At 42.1% G+C, this 20,096-nt stretch overlaps 1 protein-coding gene across 6 annotated transcripts in view; it reads right to left on the reverse strand.

The window, feature by feature from the left end:
• Positions 1–429: 429 nt before the first annotated feature.
• Positions 430–20,096, reverse strand: part of TMEM229B (transmembrane protein 229B) — a 33,167-nt gene continuing 13,500 nt past the window's right edge. For 4 of the 6 annotated variants that reach the window (XM_030240160.2, XM_018907530.3, XM_018907531.3 and 1 more), the window contains exon 3: positions 430–4,397. In XM_030240160.2, coding sequence (XP_030096020.1) covers positions 3,868–4,371 — 504 coding nt within the window. In that variant the 5' untranslated portion in view covers positions 4,372–4,397 and the 3' untranslated portion in view covers positions 430–3,867. Of the gene's footprint in view, positions 4,398–13,022; positions 13,071–20,096 lie in introns of all 6 variants that reach the window. The other 2 variants (XR_001989486.3, XM_018907528.3) reach the window with 2 other exon arrangements.

A 20,096-nucleotide genomic window follows, 5' to 3' on the forward strand; every position in this document is an offset into this window, starting at 1 on the left:
GTAGCTGCCAGTGTGCGGGAAGGAAGGGGAAGAGAGTATTCTCCCCTGGGGGAAGAGAGTATTCTCCCCCTCAGGTGGTTCAGCTGCACTTTTCAGGCAGGGGTGGAGGAAAAGAGCTCAGATCTGCAAGCCTCCCCTTTGAATACAGGGCAGATTGCATGTATTTAGGGCCAAGGATAAATTGAAATAGAAAAATATTTGGTTTCAGTTCACATCTTAGTTGTGGCGCATGTTTTATTTACAGAAAGGGCAGAAGTTTCCATGAATGAAGAAATCCCCTTTCTTTCTCTGCAGGTTTTAGAAAACCAGTCAGCAGCAGAGCTATGCTAAACTCAGGACTTCAGTCACCTGCTTCCTAATTCTCAAAGCAGCTAAAGCCCTGCAGTCTTTTTTTACCTTTTATAGTCATAGGACTACTCAAGCAAAATCTTGATTGGATTATTCTGCTTTAATTACAAAATGCACTCAGACCAAATGCGCAATAGTACCTGGTATGTTTGTACAAATTTCTCTCAATTATAACACAAAAGACCAAAATGCCATCTGGTCCTGCTGTAGATCAAACATTCCCCTCTGGCAAGATCTTTGGAGTATGAACAGATACCACAGTAATGCTTGAACTGCCTCTTGTGTGATGGACACCAGACTCTGTATTTATTTATCACACACTTTGAGATCCTTTAGGGTGGACTGTACATGAGACAAGTAAGAGAACAGATGCAAAACTGGAACATTGGGGAGTCCATATCCCACCACCCCCTGGAAAAGAAAGGCAGAGATCAGGGTCACTTTCTCTTCACTGCAGTTAGGACAAGGTAGATAAATCACAAGGTTTTTTATTGCTGGTGAACTCAAAACAGGCAACTTTAATCTACTGAGGAAGATACACATACAAACAAATGTTAGGCCTTGTGCGTTTTTTTTTTCTTCTTAATGTAAATGTCTCTTCAACTTCAGTCCAGCTCCCGAGCTCTCACTGAGCTGCCACTGAGATCCTGGTAACGTGCTCTGGGCAGTTCTGCAAGATGTTATAAGAAGCATCGCATGTATTAAAAAGGGAGATTTTGCAGAAAGGACAAAGCTTTGACAGCAGCCACGTTGCTCAGAAAGGGGAAGTCTGGCTAATCCTGCTGCATTAGGTATGTGGTATTATACACAATTAAATTATTTAAGAATTTGCCAGGTCCTTTTCTGTTTCTGGTGTGCAAGCTGCAAGTAAAGTGCACTTCTGGGTATAAATTACCACTCTATGAAGATGCAGTAGCTGGGTGGTACACATCAGACACCAGTGGAAAGCAGACTAAAACAGCTGTTTCAATGATACAGGCAGTAAGAACAATGCCATAGGATACTAGATGCTGCTGGAGAACCCTTCCATATTTTGAGCCGTTAAATATCACATCACTCAGCAAAATACAAATAAAATGTCATTTATATGGGACCTTCTTAAGTACAGACAATAACAGACACAACTGCTATTGCACACCAGGTTAGCTCTGCAGACAGCCAGTCCTCCACACCATATTGCTAACTCCTTTTAACCTTTCCAAAGAGTTTTGTAACAGCTAAGGAGAAAGCAGGGATCCTAGGGATCTTTCTATAAAGCTGAGGGTTTTACATGATATGGAGGTGGTGTAGGAGGCAGCACAACACCACATTTAAGCTATGCTGTGAGAGGACAACCCAGCTTTAGACACTGCATTTGATGATCATGACATAACCAGGGTCAAAATGGTGGGATCCCAACTGTCATCTGTACCTTGCAATTCTTGTTCTGCTCCAGTAGAACTCATCTACATTATCCCCCACACAAAGCTCTTATTTTTCCCTCCATGTACAGTTTCAGGTGACTATTTTGCCCGGGTCTATACTACTGAGACCAACTAGGCTGATAAACTACATACTGTTCCTCTGATTTCATAGCACTGGCATCACAGCATCAAAAGAACTATCTGTTCAGTGTTTGTTCTCTTTTAATTTAATGAGCTGTAAAAAGGGAACTCTAAATACCCACCTAAGTATTCTCAGTGATTTGGGATGCATTGCATATCCAGGGCAGATTCGATTAACTCCTTGCCACCAGTTTTCATGTGTCCATTGCCAGCAATGGATGCCATATGAAAAGGGGAAGGGAAGGAATAAAATAATTGCTCTCTGTGTAATACAGAGAAGGATTAACACTACCCTGTAAGAGCAGAACCAAGAAACAGTTCTACTCGCAGGGCCAGCAGTGCTTTTCCTCTCAGGAATGGCTGCACCAGGGCAAGAGCAAGCTCATAGCTGAGCACCCCCTACCACAGGCAAGGGACATACACAGAAATGGCCCAACTATTTCCAAAATAAGAGTGGAATCCTACAACAGATTTGCATTTCAAGCCAAATTATCCCTGGTACAGCTCTGCTGACTGTGGTGGAAAGAAAAATTAATCTGGCCTTATCGGACAACTCTGGCACACCTTTCCCATAAATCAGTTCAGAAGTGAGACGTCTGACAGCTGGAAGCTCTCTGTTTCTTGCTAACTTCAAAGGCCAAGACTTGAAGAGTAAATTACAAACTTGTGGCTGCCTCTATCAAACACCTTCCCTGCACCATAGCTGTCCTTGTTCTTCACAAGTGTTCCCAATAGGTTAAATTTCAAACTGTCCCTGGTGCAGGTGGGTCTACAGTGAAGCCACAGCAGTCCCTCCTGCTCCACCTCTCTGCTGCTGCTCTCACATCCTTACTCAAAGCCTCATTCAGGCAGAGCATGAAGAAGTGCATGCTTTTCAAAGACAGGTGTTTTGGTTTTTGTTGTTCTTCTTGTTGTTTGCCAGTGCTGAAGGAAAAAGGGAGTCAGTGCCAGAGGACCAAATCCTGGGTTAGCCACATGAAGGTTTTGACCTTCAAATACAATGGGCTACAGCCAAACTAAGTCATTGACATCACCAGAAACAGAGGAATCCCTGGAAAGGAAGGCAGAAAAGTCTTGTGGGCTATATAGTCTCTACAAGGTTTGCATGGCTGAGATGGGAGCTGGAATCTGCAGCAAGATCTGCTTTGGGGGGACAAAGGAGATGGGAAGACTTGCACTATTTCTTGTGCCTTTTGCCAAGATTCAGACAGCACAGATTATGGTAAAATTCACTTGGCAAAAAAAGCCTTTTTTAGAAAAAAAAAAAAAAGGAAGGAAAAAAAATAAGGAAGAAAAAAAAAGGAAATATTTCTATTGAGTATCAGAAGTATCAGGACTGAGATTTCAAAAAGTACAATATCCATGTAAGTTCAGCAAGATGTCCAGCACCAGATTATTTCATGGTGCAACAAAGAACCTGGGGAGAGGCCAGTGGGACCTGGTGAGGGGAATACCATCTACCTCCCCAGCAGACTGCCAGTCTTAGGTACTCCTCAACAGCAGATGAATTTTGCTTGTTCCTGCAGCATCTCAGGTCCCACGGGAGGTATTGGTTGCAAGCAAGCACCTGAATATTGCCTAATGGAGTAAGCCAATCACTAACTCAGCTGGCGTGTCCATGCCCATCCACTGATTAGGTGGGGTTTTTTAGGATGCATTTCCACCGTAGCATTTCTTTTTTCTTCTTTCTCCACTTTAAAGTGTAAGCAAAAGGACTGCTTTCATCAGTAATAAGTTAAAATCAGAAATGACCTAACTAACAAGTAACTGATATTGGTCCTTGGAGCCCAAAGAGTAAAATCCATAGAAAATCTATTGGTTCCAATTTTTCTGGTATATCCCATGCACACCCCCATTAGAAAAATGGGGTTATGAATCTTATACAGCAAGGAGCAGTACCTCAGAGCCAGAGCTGGCTGTCAGTAGTAGAGATCTGGGCTCTCTCAGATTGCTAAGTATGGCTCTAAGTCCCTGCTCAATCTGTCTTCACGTGGCCATTGGCCAAGGCAACGGGCGCAGTGGGGGCCCCAGGCTCGGCAGTCTCATCAAATCGTAAGCGCAGGGTGTTTCTGATCACCAGCTGCTCCATGATGAAAGAAGCACAAAACCATGGGATGGCATACTCCAGGGTGATCAGGCCCATGAAGTCAAAATCAAACTGGGAATAGTCCCATGGGCAGGCATTGAACTGGCGTAGGATGAGGCCAGTGGTGAACTCCCAGAGGTATGTCCACAGTGTGTAAATGAAGCAGCGCACTAAAATGTTACACTTGTCTTTGAGATACAGATACATCTTCTCCACAATGAGGATGGAGGTGCCATAGATGAAGAGTGCCCACACACTGGTAACACCGGGGAACTTCCAGTTGAAATTGACCACAAACTCCCAGGCAGCTGTGAACATCACCTCACAGAAATAGCCGTGGATGGCGTAGAGGTACCATCGTGAGAAAGCGGTCAGAGGTTCTGCCGCAGCCATTCTTCTGCACTCACCCCAGCAGCACTCTGAAAGGAAGAGGGAGAGAGAGGGAGAGAGGAGTAAACGAGGATGTCACAAGTCCTTGTCCCCCAGATGGCAGCACACAAACTTGTAACAATGGATAAATGTGAGAAAGAAGTGACTCTCATTTTCACCACAGCAGATTTTAAGTCCTGTGGAAAGGTGGCACCTTACAGGGCTCCATGACTCAGGATGGGCCTGAAGAACATATACTGCTCTGCCTGAAAACTGGGACGCCGCTGGTATTGCATTCGCGATAAGGAGGGAGTTGGTAAGTACAAGGGCTTTGCCAGGAGCAAGATTGCCAAAGAATTTACCGGTTGCAAGTCAGCAGAAAAATATAGTCCTCCCACCAGGAGTACACATCACCTGTTTACTCTTTTCAAGAAACAGCACTATACCTTACTTTTCTGATTCTACTGTAGAATAGATTAATTGAACACAGCACGGTAAAACTGGGCCTTTCCAGCTGTTGCCTACAGTCTCAATACCCAAAATGTTTATTGTAGTCTAAAACTGAGCTCTGATGGGAGCTACAGCAAGGGAACTGGAGGGGGAAATTCAAAGATTTTACACTTACAGACACCATACCTTGCACTCATTATCCTGCTGAACTTTTATTTTGCCTGCTGAAGAACTCATCCATATGAGTTCTTCATGATGCCACTAGCTAGCATCAAATACTAATATATACAAATACTACTAGCATTTGTAAAATAATATTCTTATGGTGTCAGACTTCCTGATACCAAGTAAAAAAGCAGAAAAGAGCCACTGAAATCCATTCAGATTTGGCTTCAAGACAGCAAAGCACAGAGGAGGAGAATAAAAAGGAACAGCTGAGCCTAGAGAGGGGTAGTTACTCATGATCAATAGGAAATGAGAACGAACTCTAATTGTCTATACAGAAAGAAATTGGTGAAGAGTTTTTGAAAAGGCATAATTTGCTTATCACTGAGCTGTTTCATCACAATTAGCTTTTACACTTTCTGTAGAGATCAACCAGTCTGCCATGCTACAATCAATTACATGAGGTTATTATAAGCATAATTTTACTGAAGCCTTGCAGATTTACACCACAGGACAAATTTGACCTCTTTCATTCTTAGAAACTTACTCTTTCAAGCTGAGTTTCTCTGGACTCTTTACCAAGCACTATTTAACTTGCTCTGCATTTGTCACTTCCGTGGCACAATGTGCTAGGGAAAGGAGCATACTATCTTTATGTACAGTCACTCCATGACATCTGGAAAGAGGCTGTTCCTGCCCTGCCCTGTAAACACAGTGCCTCTCTGAACAAAGTATTATCATGCAACTGACATTCTGATAGGAGATAAGAGAAACTTCTGTAAGGAAAAACAGAACTATAATAATAAACATGAAGAAGATATGCACAGGGGAATATTGAAAGTGAAAAGGGCAGAGCTGTATCCATGATCTGTTCACACCTCTCTCAACCAGACACACAAACAACCAAAGCCTTGACAGTTCATATGATTTGGGTACTTGAACAAAACCCCATTTTCTAATGGCAGAATCCATTTTACACAGGACACTGAGCCATCATTACATGCTACAAAGAAAGGTCAAGCATATAGTGATCTTGTAGGTGAAAGAATAATCACTAGAGATTGCCTCATGTCTCCTAACAATTCAATCCCAAGAAACCCTGCAAGACAGCAGAGCAGGTGGCATATGAGAAATATGCAGGAGGTGTATGTCCACACAATCCATAAGAAACTGATGCATAAGGGCACTGCAAACCAAGGAGAGTTTGTCAATGTAATGTTACTTGGCTAGTTTGCCAACACAGCTGATACGCTTAGGACTCTGAATCCTCATATCATTACTCCATTCTGACATCATTTCAAGAACAAGTCAAAAATCAGAGGTACAGAAATAGGGAAAGCAGTAAGAAGATGCCACAATTGAAACCCATCTAGCAACTAAGTGCCAGACAGCCAGTTGCTCACTGCTCTCCAGCGGGATGGGAAGAAGAATCGGGGTGTGGGGGGAAGTAAAACTCATGAGTTAAGGTGAATTTAATAACTGAAACAAAGTAAAATGTAATAATAATGTAATTAGCTCAGTAATTAGCTCAGGTTAGAGCATGATGCTAATAATGCCTGGGTTCTGGGTTTGATCCCTGTATGGGCCATTCACTTAAGAGCTGGATCCTTGTAGGTCCCTTCCACCTCAGAATAGTTCATGACATTTCTGTAATATGTAATGTCATTATCCAGAGAAGAAAACTATTGTAAAGATTTTACTAAGTTGCCAAGAGACTGTATGGTTTTCCTCTCTTTTCTGAGCCTTTTTCACTTGTGATCCTTAGTCCTTGCACTTCTCTCTACAGCTTTATATTAAATGTATTTGAACTGTTAGCTGGGAGCACCCTTGTAATTCTGCACATCTGTTCACAAAGTTGGATCAAATACACAGAGGATCCTTCCCTCTCCCCCTCCATTTTCATTCCAAGGATCCCCTCACCAATTATTTATGTTGCCTTATACCTCCCTACAAAGAAGCAAGCCACGTCCTGTTCTGCCCCACACTATATCCTCTATGCAATGAAGATTTCTCTTTCCTGGTTCTATATCACAAACAATGAAAACCTATTTACTTTCTGTTTCTTTTTTATTGTTTGCAAAATATTTAGTCACTACACTAGAAGTCACTAGTCACTACTAGAAGTCTAATAACTGAATCTAGATCAGGTCTTGGACATCTACAATAGTAAGTTAACCCATTGCAATGACCACTGTTGAGTTCTTTTGAATCATGTGGCTTTCACCACAACTGCAAAGAGACAAACATCACTGCACTGACACTGTCTCCATTTTTGCCTTCTCTACTGTCATGTCTCCAGTGGGCCCAACCTCGATGGAAACTTCCTTTTACAATATGCTTGCAGGAGTCCTCACACACTTCCGGCTGATTAGGAGCAAGGAAGACAGGGCAGATGCCAATCTATGGTATCCCAAACAAAACTGGTTCCACTGTCCTAGGCACTAAGCAAATCCACAAATCACGGCTTCTCCTGTAAAATATCTCATCCAAAATAAAACAGAAATGACATAGTAAGGCATAAAGGGAATGGAGGATACATTTAGGGGGGCTATCACAAGCCACAGCACATCACTGCACAAGCTGGGAACTGTACAATGTAATGGTTACAAGTCACTTGAGCATTTACAGAACAATTAAAACTGCAGCTTTTCCTAAGCATTGTATTCCCCAGCCACACCAAATTATTTGGTGCTGGTAAGCAATATTGCACAAGAAGGTCTCAAGAGGGACATAAAGGAGAAAAGTGTTTTTTAATTGGGCAGCAATTCATGACAAAAGAATCAAGCTGAAAAGCATGAGATTAGTGGGAGAAGCATCCAAACAGAAGGCCAAGACTGGATTCAGTATAAAATAAAGATTTGTGAAAAGCCTTAAGTAGATAATTGAACTTGGTGATGCAAAACTTTTAATGGAGTGACAGTAATACTGACCAAAAGGCTCTGAACATATGGGAGCTATTCAGTCTCCTCAGGAAAACAAATGACATTCATCACTGAGGCACTTATAATGGGATGGGCAGCAGCTTCCTGAAAATCAGAAACACAGCTGCCAGCTATGCAATTGTCTCAGCAGAGAGCAAACAATGCATGGAGAGTGCTCATGGATGACCATGCTTGCACTGAGGCTGCTTGCACTGTGCTGTTTTGGGGAAAATAGGGAGCTTCTACATTCAAAGTTTTGAAAATGCTTTCCATCATCATCAAATTATATTTCAAATAGTTAAAACAGAAATAGTTCATCTAATACAAAGTTATTAGGAAAGCCTGAGCTAGGCCAGCACAAAATCTTTCCTTCTTTCCCTAGCAGGACCTTCCATCTTGCTGAGAAAAAAAAAAAAAAGAAGGCAAGTCTGTGGAAACCACATATGGACCTACAAGGAAAACTCTGTCCTTTCCCTGACTGCCCTGCCTGTGCATAACTCTGCTGGCAATGAAGGGGCCAAGAACCCACTCCACCTACAGGAAACAAGCACAGACCAAACAGGGGGAAGTATATAAAGGACTGGGTTTCTCTATAGAAATCTGGTCGCAGCAACAAGTTCACTGAGGACACAAAGCTGAGAGGAGTGGCCAATACCTCCTAGTGCTGCACAGCACTTCAGAAGAATCTCGACAGGTTGGAGAGATGAGCAAAGAACTGCCTGAAATTCAAGACAAATGCAGGATCCTGCACCTGGGGAAGAGTAACTCCATGCAAGGACAAGAGAAAATGGGCAGAAACTGAGGCATGAAGTTCTACCTGAATATGAAGAAAAATTTCTTTACTTTGTGGGTGATTAAGCATTGGACAGATTGCCCAGAGAGGCTGTGGAGTCTCCCCCGCTGGAGATATTCAAGAACTGTCTGGATGCAATGCTGTGCCATGTGCTCTAGGATGACCCTGCTTGAGCAGGGAGGTTGGACTAGATGACCCATTACGGACCTTCCCAACCTGTCCCACTCTGTGATCAGGGTAGGACTTTGACTTATGGCTGCAAGAAAGCACCAAGATTACACTTTAATTTTTTATAATTTCAGCTCTGAAATGGATATTAATAATCACCTAGGGTGAGGTAGGATACAGACACAACTGATGCACCAGGCTAAGTAAGGAGAAAGGACTTACAGACTGCCCCACTTCGTGTGAGACCCCTCTGTGCAAGAGGAGCACTTCCACACTCACATTCAGTTTTGCAGGTGATGCAGCCTTGGCAGGCAAGAGGGAAGGGATCAGAAGATGGACTGATGGTAGAGCAAGGAATAATGGTAGATTTGTCTCACACAAGCACTGCAGAGACCTCAGTGGATGTCGTATTCATGCCTGATTAAGTTCTTGAGCACTGCCTGGCTCATTTTTTTCAAAGCTCTCCTTTGCAATGGCTTTCTGCCCATTTCCCTGCTACCAAGCCAAACTGTGCTTTAAAAAAGGTCTCTTACAGATTGACTTTATTCCCTCTAATCCAACAGAATTATTTAGATGCTCTGGATGCGTGTAACAAGACCTCCTCAAGAAACTCTGAATTAACTCTGAAGTGTTAATAAAAGAAAAGCACAAACAAAAACCTCCATGAGACAATTCCCCTAATGAATTCTGAGTCTATGAATTCTGTCAACTAACTGATCCACTGCAGGTGAACTTGAACTACTGCAGCACGTTTCATACTCATAGTGCCCAGCTATTTCTGCAAGCTACAGTACAGTATTATTTTACAAATTCATATTTACTAATATTTAGTTCTACAACATGCATGTTCATATTTCTAAGAAATGCCATAGGGATCTATAACCCTACGCTATATATGATAATTACTCTTAAATTTGAAAAAGTACAAGGGAGACACACACACACAGTAGGATACTTTAGTCTCTCTAAACAACAGAACCAGGCGTAGCAGGCCAAGCTGAAGTAAAGGGTACTTTCTTCTCCCTGTCCATGAGCGGTACTAATGTCCTCCTTCCTCAGCTCCTTATTACCTAAACAGTACTTACGTAAAAATAACTGTTTCTTGTTAGTTTTTAATTACTTTCATTGGCACATCATTGCAGCTACTCTGTTCTTTCTTCAGACTGGGAGAATCAGGTGTATATCTGCTTTTCTGCTTTAGCAAGGATTGCAGTAGATTAAAGAACGTGTTGGTGAAAATTGACATGCATTTTTGGACAACACCTGCTTAAGTGTAATTCTTATTTTTCATTTTTCCTGTGAGTAAACACCAAACAAGCATACCTTTGCAACCGTGGGCAACATTGGATGAATATGCTACAAATCTGGCTTCAGCATTTTCACAGAGTTATCACACACCATTAGAAGTGAAGATTTACAGAACACTAGATGTGTACAGAACGCTATGTACTAAATTTGGTCCCAAGACATTAGTTCATCAGTGTTTAAAGATTTATACAGTAAAGTCATGGTGGTACTTATGTGCTGAAGTCATAACTCTGAGGAGATATTCATCCTTCAGGTAACTGAAGGATGAATATCTCCTCAATTAACTGTGGCTCAGAAAATAGGATTTCAACTATACTGAAGTGTGGAAGAGCTCCAGCAGATCGATTAATCAAGCCCTGCAATGAAGCTAAAAGCATGCCACAGATGTCTCCAAATACAGACTCTCACTGCTTTCAGAAAGGATCTGGAGCCCGTGGATTTTGGTCAGTTCTGAGTCATCTGTTTTTGCTGCTTTTTTCCATCAGGATGCACACTGTCTCCCTTTCACACACTGTGGGGTAAGAAAGTACAGTCTACTTCCCCTCATTTTTGTCTCTAGCTCCTCTCCCATAGAAGGCACATGATTTCCCTGCCACTCCTTGTTTTCTTGTTCCTTTGCCCAGTTCACTCTGTACCTGCTGGCAGCCTCTGATCCCTGTCTATCTTTCAAATCTGGTCCACAGAGAACTGGGATACAGTAAAAAACCATGACGCCAAAAGGAGATTAAAGGAATCCAATTACCAGCCTAACCCAAAGGGATGGGGAAGTGCAGTTCTTAGTGGTAATGCCGGTGTGTGGGCTGCCCAGAAGGTACCACTTCACAAGGGAAAGGAGAAAGGTAGGGATTTCTTGGGAAGCAGTGTAGAGGGAGGTTGACTTCTCAGAGGACAAAGAGAAAATATGAAGACATTGTTTAAAGAATAGCTTTCTGACTAAGGTGATCTCGTGAATTCCTGTAGAAGTGCAGAAAGTGGAGACTTTCCATGTCCTGCCACACACATAGCAGGAAATGTTATGTTACGTGAATACACCTTAGCCCACAGTGACCACTCCAACTTGAGAACAGATTACAGCAGTAGCTCTTTACTTACAGAGACCAATTGGAATGTTTTCTTTGTACCTGACAGAAGTTAAGATCCCCAAGAGTCATGCAAGTAGCAGACTTGAAAGATACTATGAAAAATTATTGAATACAAACTTGACATCTACAAGTATTGAGCCCAAATCTCCCCAGCATCTTCTTCAGGTAAGGTCATGTTCTCCAAGCCTGTTGCTGTAAGGCTCTTGTGCCTTACCTGCTGCTCTTCCCTGTTTGGAGAAGCTGCCCTGAGTTCCCAACATTTGCTGATACTACTTCTCAAAAGTAGTTCTCAAAAATGCAAATGCCCAGCAACAGCCCAAGTGCCCCTGATGTGGCCCCAGGACAAAGCAGAGACCTGGATGCCGGGACTCTCCTATAAGAGCAAGCACAGCTTCCCATTAACACTGAGGAGGAGGGAGCCAGCATTATGGAAGGTCTGTCCTCAAGGAGATGGCATGTTCAGGGAGCACAATCTGCTCTGAAAATCTTTATCAGCCATCCTTCAGTTTTGGGTGCTTAGTTGCTGGATTCACAGTTATCTTAAGCTGGACAGTTGGCTTCTTTCTCTGCAGCGAGAGCAGACCTGAGTTCTGAGAACCCAGTTGTCAAAAAGCAACACAGGTTCACACACCATGACTTCAGGCCCAGGTCTGAGCACTGAAGAGTTCCCTGATGGGCAACTGCCTGACTCGGAAGCTCCTCCAAGCTGGGCCCATTCCTATCAAACTGTGCATTCAAGTACAGTGGCAGGGAGCTGGGTCATAAGGACGTCTCGTGAATCCTCAGACTAGACCTGATGCCACCTTGGTTCTTTTCCAACTGTTTCTAAGTTTCTTATTGCCTCTCTCCCATATCACAGAACACTAGACTGTTCTCTAGCTTGGACTGGACTGTAGATATCCACTTTAAAGAAGGCAAATCAACCTGCTATATCTACATAAATTTGAATTCTATCTACAGCTGTATAGATATATAAAGAGACACCTGCATATATTGTCCTATTTTATTTCCTGATTTGTCCTCTTTTCCCCTTTACTTGAAGGGGATGGATCTTTTTCTTTATAACTGCCTCTTCTAACTGTGTGCACTTCTGTGGTAAGGTGACCTTTTACAAACAATACACTACTATTGGATTTATCGTACCTTCAACCTAGCAATCATTTGTCACAGCTTCACAGAGACTCTCTGAAAATAGATCCCTCTAATATTACGTTTATACCCTTCTTCCACATTTCCTGTTGTGACTGCAATGTGTCCAAATGACCGTATCCTACTGAACAGTCTCCCCAATAAAATCAACAGATTCATTGCTGAGTACTCGAAAGAATTTTCAATCTGTATTTATTAGTCAACCTGTAACACTTTGGGGTTCCTTAAGACAGAAAAGTCTGTATGTATGTGCACAGAGCTGCTTCAGAATATTCTAAATGCCTGAAGTCTAGGAAGTCTTTCATAGTACAGCAAGCCCAGATCATGAGATAAAGCAATACCATAGCTTCAGATTGCTTTACAGATGCACCAGTTTATGGTTGAGACCCAACTCGCATTCACCCCTTTTCTGAGATCCAGGCTACATATTCAGCCTTCTGAAAAATTCTAAACCATTTCTTGTGAATAGCAGCTAACATGCGGCTGCTTCAGGACTCATAGAATGTAACTGCATTGTGTTACTACCAGCTACTTCTTAACACCTGAAAAAGGAATTAAGTGTCCACCTTAGAAAAGAAAATCCTTATGAACAGCTAACTCTAATCCTAAACTCAGCAAGGATGTCAAAATACTACTCACCTCTTCACTCAACTGTCAGTCAGCACAGAAGACATTGTCCGTTCTCAGCTGCAGAAAGATGGTACAGGTACAAAAGGTCAAAGCACAATGATAACAGGGGACTTGAATTTGAGTCCACACACACAGCTACTGCAGTAGAAAACAGAGCAATTTTCTTGCTTGTGTATTTGTATTTATTCTGTTTTCCATGCTTCAGAAAAGAAAATGTTCCAAAACACACACAGCTCTTTGTACATATTAATTTAATTCCCAGTGACTGACAAAACATTCTCATTATTGAAACACAGGCACTAAATGCCCAAGATCCTTGGCCATCCCAGAAGAGAGACAAGATTACAGTGTATTTCTTTTACTTGCCCCTGGAAGATGCTCCTTCCAGAAGAGATAACTCACATTGATGCATACTTCAGAAAGTTCATGTTCTCACTATCAGAGCTTCTCTTTCCTTTACAAAAGGACTGATGTTCCTTTGGACAATCCAGACAGTATCTTTCACTGACCCTGAATGCCCTTTACAAAAGTATTTGTGATGGTCATGCAGGTGACTTAGGAACATGTGAAGACATAAGCATGAAGGAGGAGTTGGTGGCCCAGTGTCTCCATCCAGCTGGGGTTGTGATGCACAATCCTTCCCCATTGCAGGCTCCACAAGAAAATGCTCATGGCAGGAAGGATAAGCTACTGCAAATCCAGACTATGTTTTCAGTAACTTTGATCTTACTGCTTTGGTCAGATCAGAGACAGAAACATGATACTCAACTTCAAACAGCTTCAAGCCCAAAGATGGCTTGAGTATCTGCAATTTACCGGCCCACTTCCATCTCCCTCTCAATATCAGCTGACTGTAAAACCTATCACCTCTCCTTAGAAAAGGGAATATTGAGCTGCACAAACTTCACCTGGTTTCCAGAAGAGGCTTATTTTTGAAGTCTCATGGCAGCTGAATGCTATGAAACACAGGATACCCTCAGCTGAAACACTTAAAGAGCCATTTACACCAGATGGGAGCATGTAAGAGGAAATGGTAAGACCACAACTTCCCAGCCATGAGGTTCAGTTCGTTCTTAACACCTCCTATACTTAGTTTCTCTTTTTACCAAGTACCGAGCTACCACTAATTTCTGTCATCTTGTCAGAGGACATTTATTGCACTCTGCACCTGGTTGGAAAGACTCGTTTTCCCCATGGGGCCTGGCAAGTACAACCAGAAAAGAAAACAACTATAGCTGTGTCATTCTCTGCAGCATGGAGGCAAACCTGCAATCCTGGAGTCTCCTCCACAGGCAGTAGAGGCTTTTCAATGGCTGGATAATTCAACTGGCTTCCTTCCACTGAACTGTAACCTAAGGCTTTACCTAGCTACCATGTAATTGTGCTTTTGTATTTAGACATGGGAGACAAGAATAAGAGAATCTCAGAATAGTTTGGGTTGGGAGGGATCCCAAAGATCAATCCAGCTCCAACCAGACTGCCATGGGCAGGGACACCTTCCTCTTGATCAGGTGCTCAGGGCCCCATGCAACCTGGACTTGAATGCTTCCAGGGATGGAGCATCCACAAACTCTCTGGGAAGCCTGTTCAAGTGCCTCACCAGCCCTCACAGTAAAAAAGTTCTTCCTAATATCCAGTCTAAACTTTCTTTCAGCTTAAAGTCATCACTCCTTGGCCTATCACTAAATGCCCTTATAAAAATTCCCTCTCCTGTTCTCTTGTAGCCCTCTTTAGGTACTGGAAGGTGCTGTAAGGTTTCCCTCTGAGAATCTTCTGTTGCCCAGGCTGAACACCCCAGCTGTCCTAGTCTGTCTCCACAGGATAGGTGCTCCAGCCCTCCAATCAACTTGGTGGTCTTCCCCTGAACTCATTCCAACAGTTTGATGTCTTTCTTATGCTGGGACCCCAGAGCTGGATGCAGCACTCCAAGCAGTCTTATGAGGGCAGAGGGTCCTGGCACAGACCCCTGAGGAACACCATTTGCTCCTTGATGTCTACGGGGACTCAGAGCCATTTGACCCTTTGGATGCAACAGTCCAAACAACTCCTTATCCACTGAACAAATCCATGACTTGCCAATTTAGAGAGAAGGATGTTGTGGGGAGACCATGTCAAAGGCTTTACAGAAGTCCAGATTAATGACCCTTGCACCCTTCCATTGATGGAGTCACTCCATCACAGAAGGCCACTGGGTTGAGCAGCCAGAACTTGCCCTTGGTGAAGCTGATCTGAGAATCAGATCACACAAGTATGTCCTGCTCCATTAATAACAGGCCACAGAGTTCCCAAACTAACAGGGCTTTCCCAGGGACACACTATTTTCTGCCCAGATCTTCATTTATGGTGTCCTTAATACCCAACTTATGTTTTCAGCTTTCATTCTCATTTCAAGAAAAGTTTAAAGATAAACCCTAAACAACTGGTTGTTATTTTAGGAGGCACTGTTATTTAGCAGTTGTTATTTAAGCAGTGAGGAACTGATCCCTCCTTTGAGCAGACACTGAGCTCTCAGTGACTGCAATGCACTTCTGACAGTGACTTGTCTGTTCGCCTCCAGTATTCTGCATTACACCATTACTGCACCATGATACCATTCTAACAAATTATTATTTGCATGACATGGTTTTACTAAATTTTGGATTTTCTATAAACATTTCATACACACATGCATACAGAGGTCCAAATTAATTAATGAATTTCAAGCATTTAACAAAGGTACATTACAAGCTTTGTTTCCCTACAGGTTCCCATTTGTAGTTACTAGAGGCTGTGAAGGCAGCTAGAGGTGGGCACATTCTGAAGACAAAAGTGGAATTTCATAATTCCTGATGCTATCTTTCCTATATCTTTCCACAACTTACTTAGAGGTGCTTAAAGCATATACAACACTGATTTATTCACCTCTGTGAAATACTTTAGGCTATTTTGGGTAATTTCAGGTCTTATCAAACAAGATTTTTTTTTCTTTGTCTTGCTTTCCTTCTGGGAAACAATAGGCACATCATGCCTCTGGGCAAAATGCCAGTTTCACAAAGATGCCATTTCTCATCTGTGTGTTGGGAACTGACTTGTATTAAGACTAGAAAAGAATTCCTCAGTTTTAAGTAAAATGGCTTGATACTGCTCACACTGGACACCAAAAATAGCCCCCTTCAAAAGTCCCAAATCTTAAATTCTTTTTAAACCATCTTTAAAATCTGTTCAACAAACAGAGCATCAGGTGACCCATAGCAAATAGAATCAGAAAAGCACCATATGTTTTCTTGTCCACGTTTATGTAAGATGCTTAGGAGTTGTCATTTTCGAGCTTCTATTGTGCATCCACTATTGGCAGACCTGGAGACACACTGGTCAACTATCCTTTCTTTTTTAGACGTATAGAAACCTGCAGCATACCAGGACTTCAACGACAATCACTAGATATTAAGCAATACACTCTTGGTAGAAGGTGAAAGAATGTAAGCTTTTGTCTCCTGCTAAAACAACCTAAATATCATTTCATAATATAACTAGTCTTGATACATGCAACAACAAACCCATCACATTACACATAGACCAAACAGGACTATCTGCACAACAGTTCATAGCAATGTCAAGGTGTTCAATGTATTAACATTTTCAAGTGTGCTTGTTTTGTATAGGCTTGTACAAACTTAGAAGCCAGATTACACTGCAGCTAAGCAACTCGTTTCACTGTATCTTCACTGTCTCTGAGAGTTCCCACATCTGTAAAGATATGCAAAGTTAACTTAAATATTACATATGCAAAGCGAACTTTCAAACAAATGTGACTCAGCCAAGGCAGTGCTGCATGCATGGCACACAGATAAAAGTTTTAGCAGTGTACATCTGTGCCTAAAAAGAAATGGAGGGTGACTTTTGACATCTCATGCTGATAGCAGTTTTCTTGGATATTTCCTAGGTCTAAGTCACTCTTCTGAGTCACCTGCACTTAGATACTCTGCAGCACAGTACAAGATGCAAAGTTTTGCACCGCATCCACAACATTGACAGATCTTCCTTCCTTCTCCTCCTGAGTTTACAATGACCAGTATGTAAAGGAATAAGGAGCATCTTCCTATGCATGGAAGCAGCCCCATTTAGCAGCCTTCTTTCACATTTCCCCTAGTACAGCCACGGCATGTAAAAAGTTTCAAGAGTCTGGCTAAGAGCAGACTGGACATTAGAGGATGCTGAAAAAAAGTGAACCTCTTCTACAGAGCTGCATGAAGGCTCAGCAGTCAAAAAGCAGGGAATCTTAGAGATCTGCTCCAACTTTCATCCTGGGAGTACTAAGACTAAAATATCCACTAGACTACAGTAGCTCTTCCAAAGCAATTCTAAAAGACATTGAGACTGATAGATAATACAAAGAATAAAAATTTTCAGTTCCCCTGAAGTTGCTAGATAGAACTTAAAGAGTAATTAGCAAGAAAAGATGAAAGAATGCAAAAGTATGCACACAGGATGATAAATGTAGCTGGAACCAGTGGATAAATAGAAAATGAGGAATATACTAGGGGTTTTGGCAAGTTATGTAACAAGAAGCAACATGTATTCCGAAAGAAAAGTTCAGGGAATGGTCATATTGGGGCACTCAGTAAGTACAACCAGAGATCCCTTTAGATGACCCTCCAGGATCATAAAAGGTCTTCCAGCATGAGGCAGATGAATGCAAATTAGTTCTAGGGAAAGTGATGTTTATGTATTAGTTAGGAAGTATATTGTAATGAATCTATAATCACGATAGAATAAATAACCTGTGGTAAAGTTTCATGACACACATTCAATTAGAGGAGATAGCCTCTGAAAGTGTCCAGCACTGTAGTAAAGAATGCCTGCTTTCTTATATTTCAAATTGTGTTAGAAAGTTTATTTTCTGTCCAATTTTGGTATCACTACAACAAGGAAGTGAAGCAAATAGAAGACAGGACTCAGATGAAGAAGCAAAAGGACCTTCCTAAGTCAGTGCCAAGGTGGCTACATAAATGGGGGTTTTGAGCAGCTGTGTTGCCTCATGAAGCAATACACAAACTGATGAAAGTCTTGTAAAGAACCATGCTGGCCCTAAGAGAGGCACAAGGGGCAAATAGTGCAGTGAACTAACACAGGACTGATGAAACCTCTGCTTTATTACTAGGTTTGCCATGATCTGCAATGTGACCTTGGACATGTCACTCCACCTCTCGGTGCCTCTGACTGCCATCTGGCTGATTAGGCTGAACTATTTGGTGTGAGGGCTGCATCTAATTATAGATTGGGCTGGCAGGTAGCACAAATAGTTATCTATACTGACAAAAGTCATCAGGAAAACTGAATTACAAAGAGCAACTGCTCCAGTCACTTGCAGAAGTGCCAAATTAAGGTTCAGTCAAATAGCTGCACAACTAGGCAGCTCTTAGCACCAGTCTCATTTGCTCAGTCATCTGTGTCACATGGATTCCCAAGTTTACCAAATTATTTCTTTCAGGGAGCCTAAAGGTACACCTTTAAGCCAGATACAAGCATTTGTATTTAACAGCATATTCAATAAGCTTCTCTGTACAGGACTTTAGAGTGAGTAATTAAAGGAAATATTTCTGCAGTAGAGTTTCTCATTAGCAACCTAATTAGCCATCTGAAAATAATTAACATTCCTTTCTATAAAGGGAACAGATGACCCATTACATCCATTAGACAAGCAAAACAAATGCTGAAGGTAAGGAATATTTGTTCAGGGAGACAGCAAAAAAGCATCCAGCAGCAGTACAAGTAAAAAAGAAAAAGATGAGGCACAAATGCCTGTGAACTATGAAGACTGGACAATGCAAGCGTGTGTGCAACACTAGTATGTGCATAACTGCCTGATGTGTGCATGCAACATTCACATCAAGCATTTTCCTTCCCCCTGCCTCTAGGACCTACTGGTAATCTCATCACTGAGATGCTGAAAAATTCCACCTCCAATTTGTTTTGAAAGCCAGACTTAATCAACCATTCGCAGTCAGAAACAGCTTTCTCCATAGGCAAAAATTCCCCAAGGATCATGTATTTTGACTATTAAAACACTCTCAAAATGTCCATTAAAATAAAGCATGATGTAATGTCAGATACAGGGACAAGTGAATTGATGTGTATGAAGTTCATCTGTCAAGTTTCACAGGGTGGTGTTTGACCAGTTACCATGCCCCAAAAGAGTTACAAAAACATTTCCTGACCAGTGCATGCTTGATATCAGTGTGGCTGGAGAGTCACAGGCACCAGTGTTGTGGGATGTGTGTGTATATACAGATGACAGAAAGCAAAGGACAGAGGTCAATATATCACTGCCTGGCGCAGCAAGAACTGTGGTATCAATATAGTTGGATGCACTGTTCCAGTGCAGAACAACAGATAATGGAGAAATGAGCTGAGCTTCTAAACATCCACATATTTAGGTAACACAGCAAATGCAAAATTCATGAAAATGCAGCTGCATTTTCAGTCAGTTCCATGTTCGGTACATACTTACATTTCCCTGGCAGGAAAGCTGAACACTCACAGCTTTCAAGTGTGATTGCAGTGAGGGCAAAGCTCAGCTGCACAAAAGCTTCCATAGCTGCATCACTATGGAAACCACAAATCCATTGTGAGCTCTGTTTGTCTACCTCTTTCACTGATGAAAAACAAACAAAGAAAAGGTATGCTTCCAGTTTATTGCCTTTTTACTTTGGTCAAGACCATAGGATGACAAACACATTTTACCTTCTTCACAAGCAGCTTGACAGCTCTCTTTGTGGAACCTACTCAGCCTCTCAACCCAGCAGGGCAGTCATTCCCCTCAGCATGCTTCCACCACATTTTTTTAGTGAGGACTCTTCAAATGCAGTCTGGGATTTTATCTTAGCCTCCACAGTTTCCCTCAGCATCTGGACAAGATCAACTCCAAAGGTGACTCACACTAGGGCATATCCAGCTGGCTGACATAATGAGAAGCTGAAAACTGTTCTGAACACAAGCTACAGAGTCTTGTTTTGACAGAAGTAACATTTCCTTCCTTTCCAAGAAGCTCTTTAGGAACATTTGAAGTGCTCTCAAAATGCAGTAGAGCACATTACAAGACAG

This window comes from Serinus canaria, chromosome 5, assembly GCF_022539315.1.
Source record: "Serinus canaria isolate serCan28SL12 chromosome 5, serCan2020, whole genome shotgun sequence".
NCBI classification, from domain to species: domain Eukaryota; kingdom Metazoa; phylum Chordata; class Aves; order Passeriformes; family Fringillidae; genus Serinus; species Serinus canaria.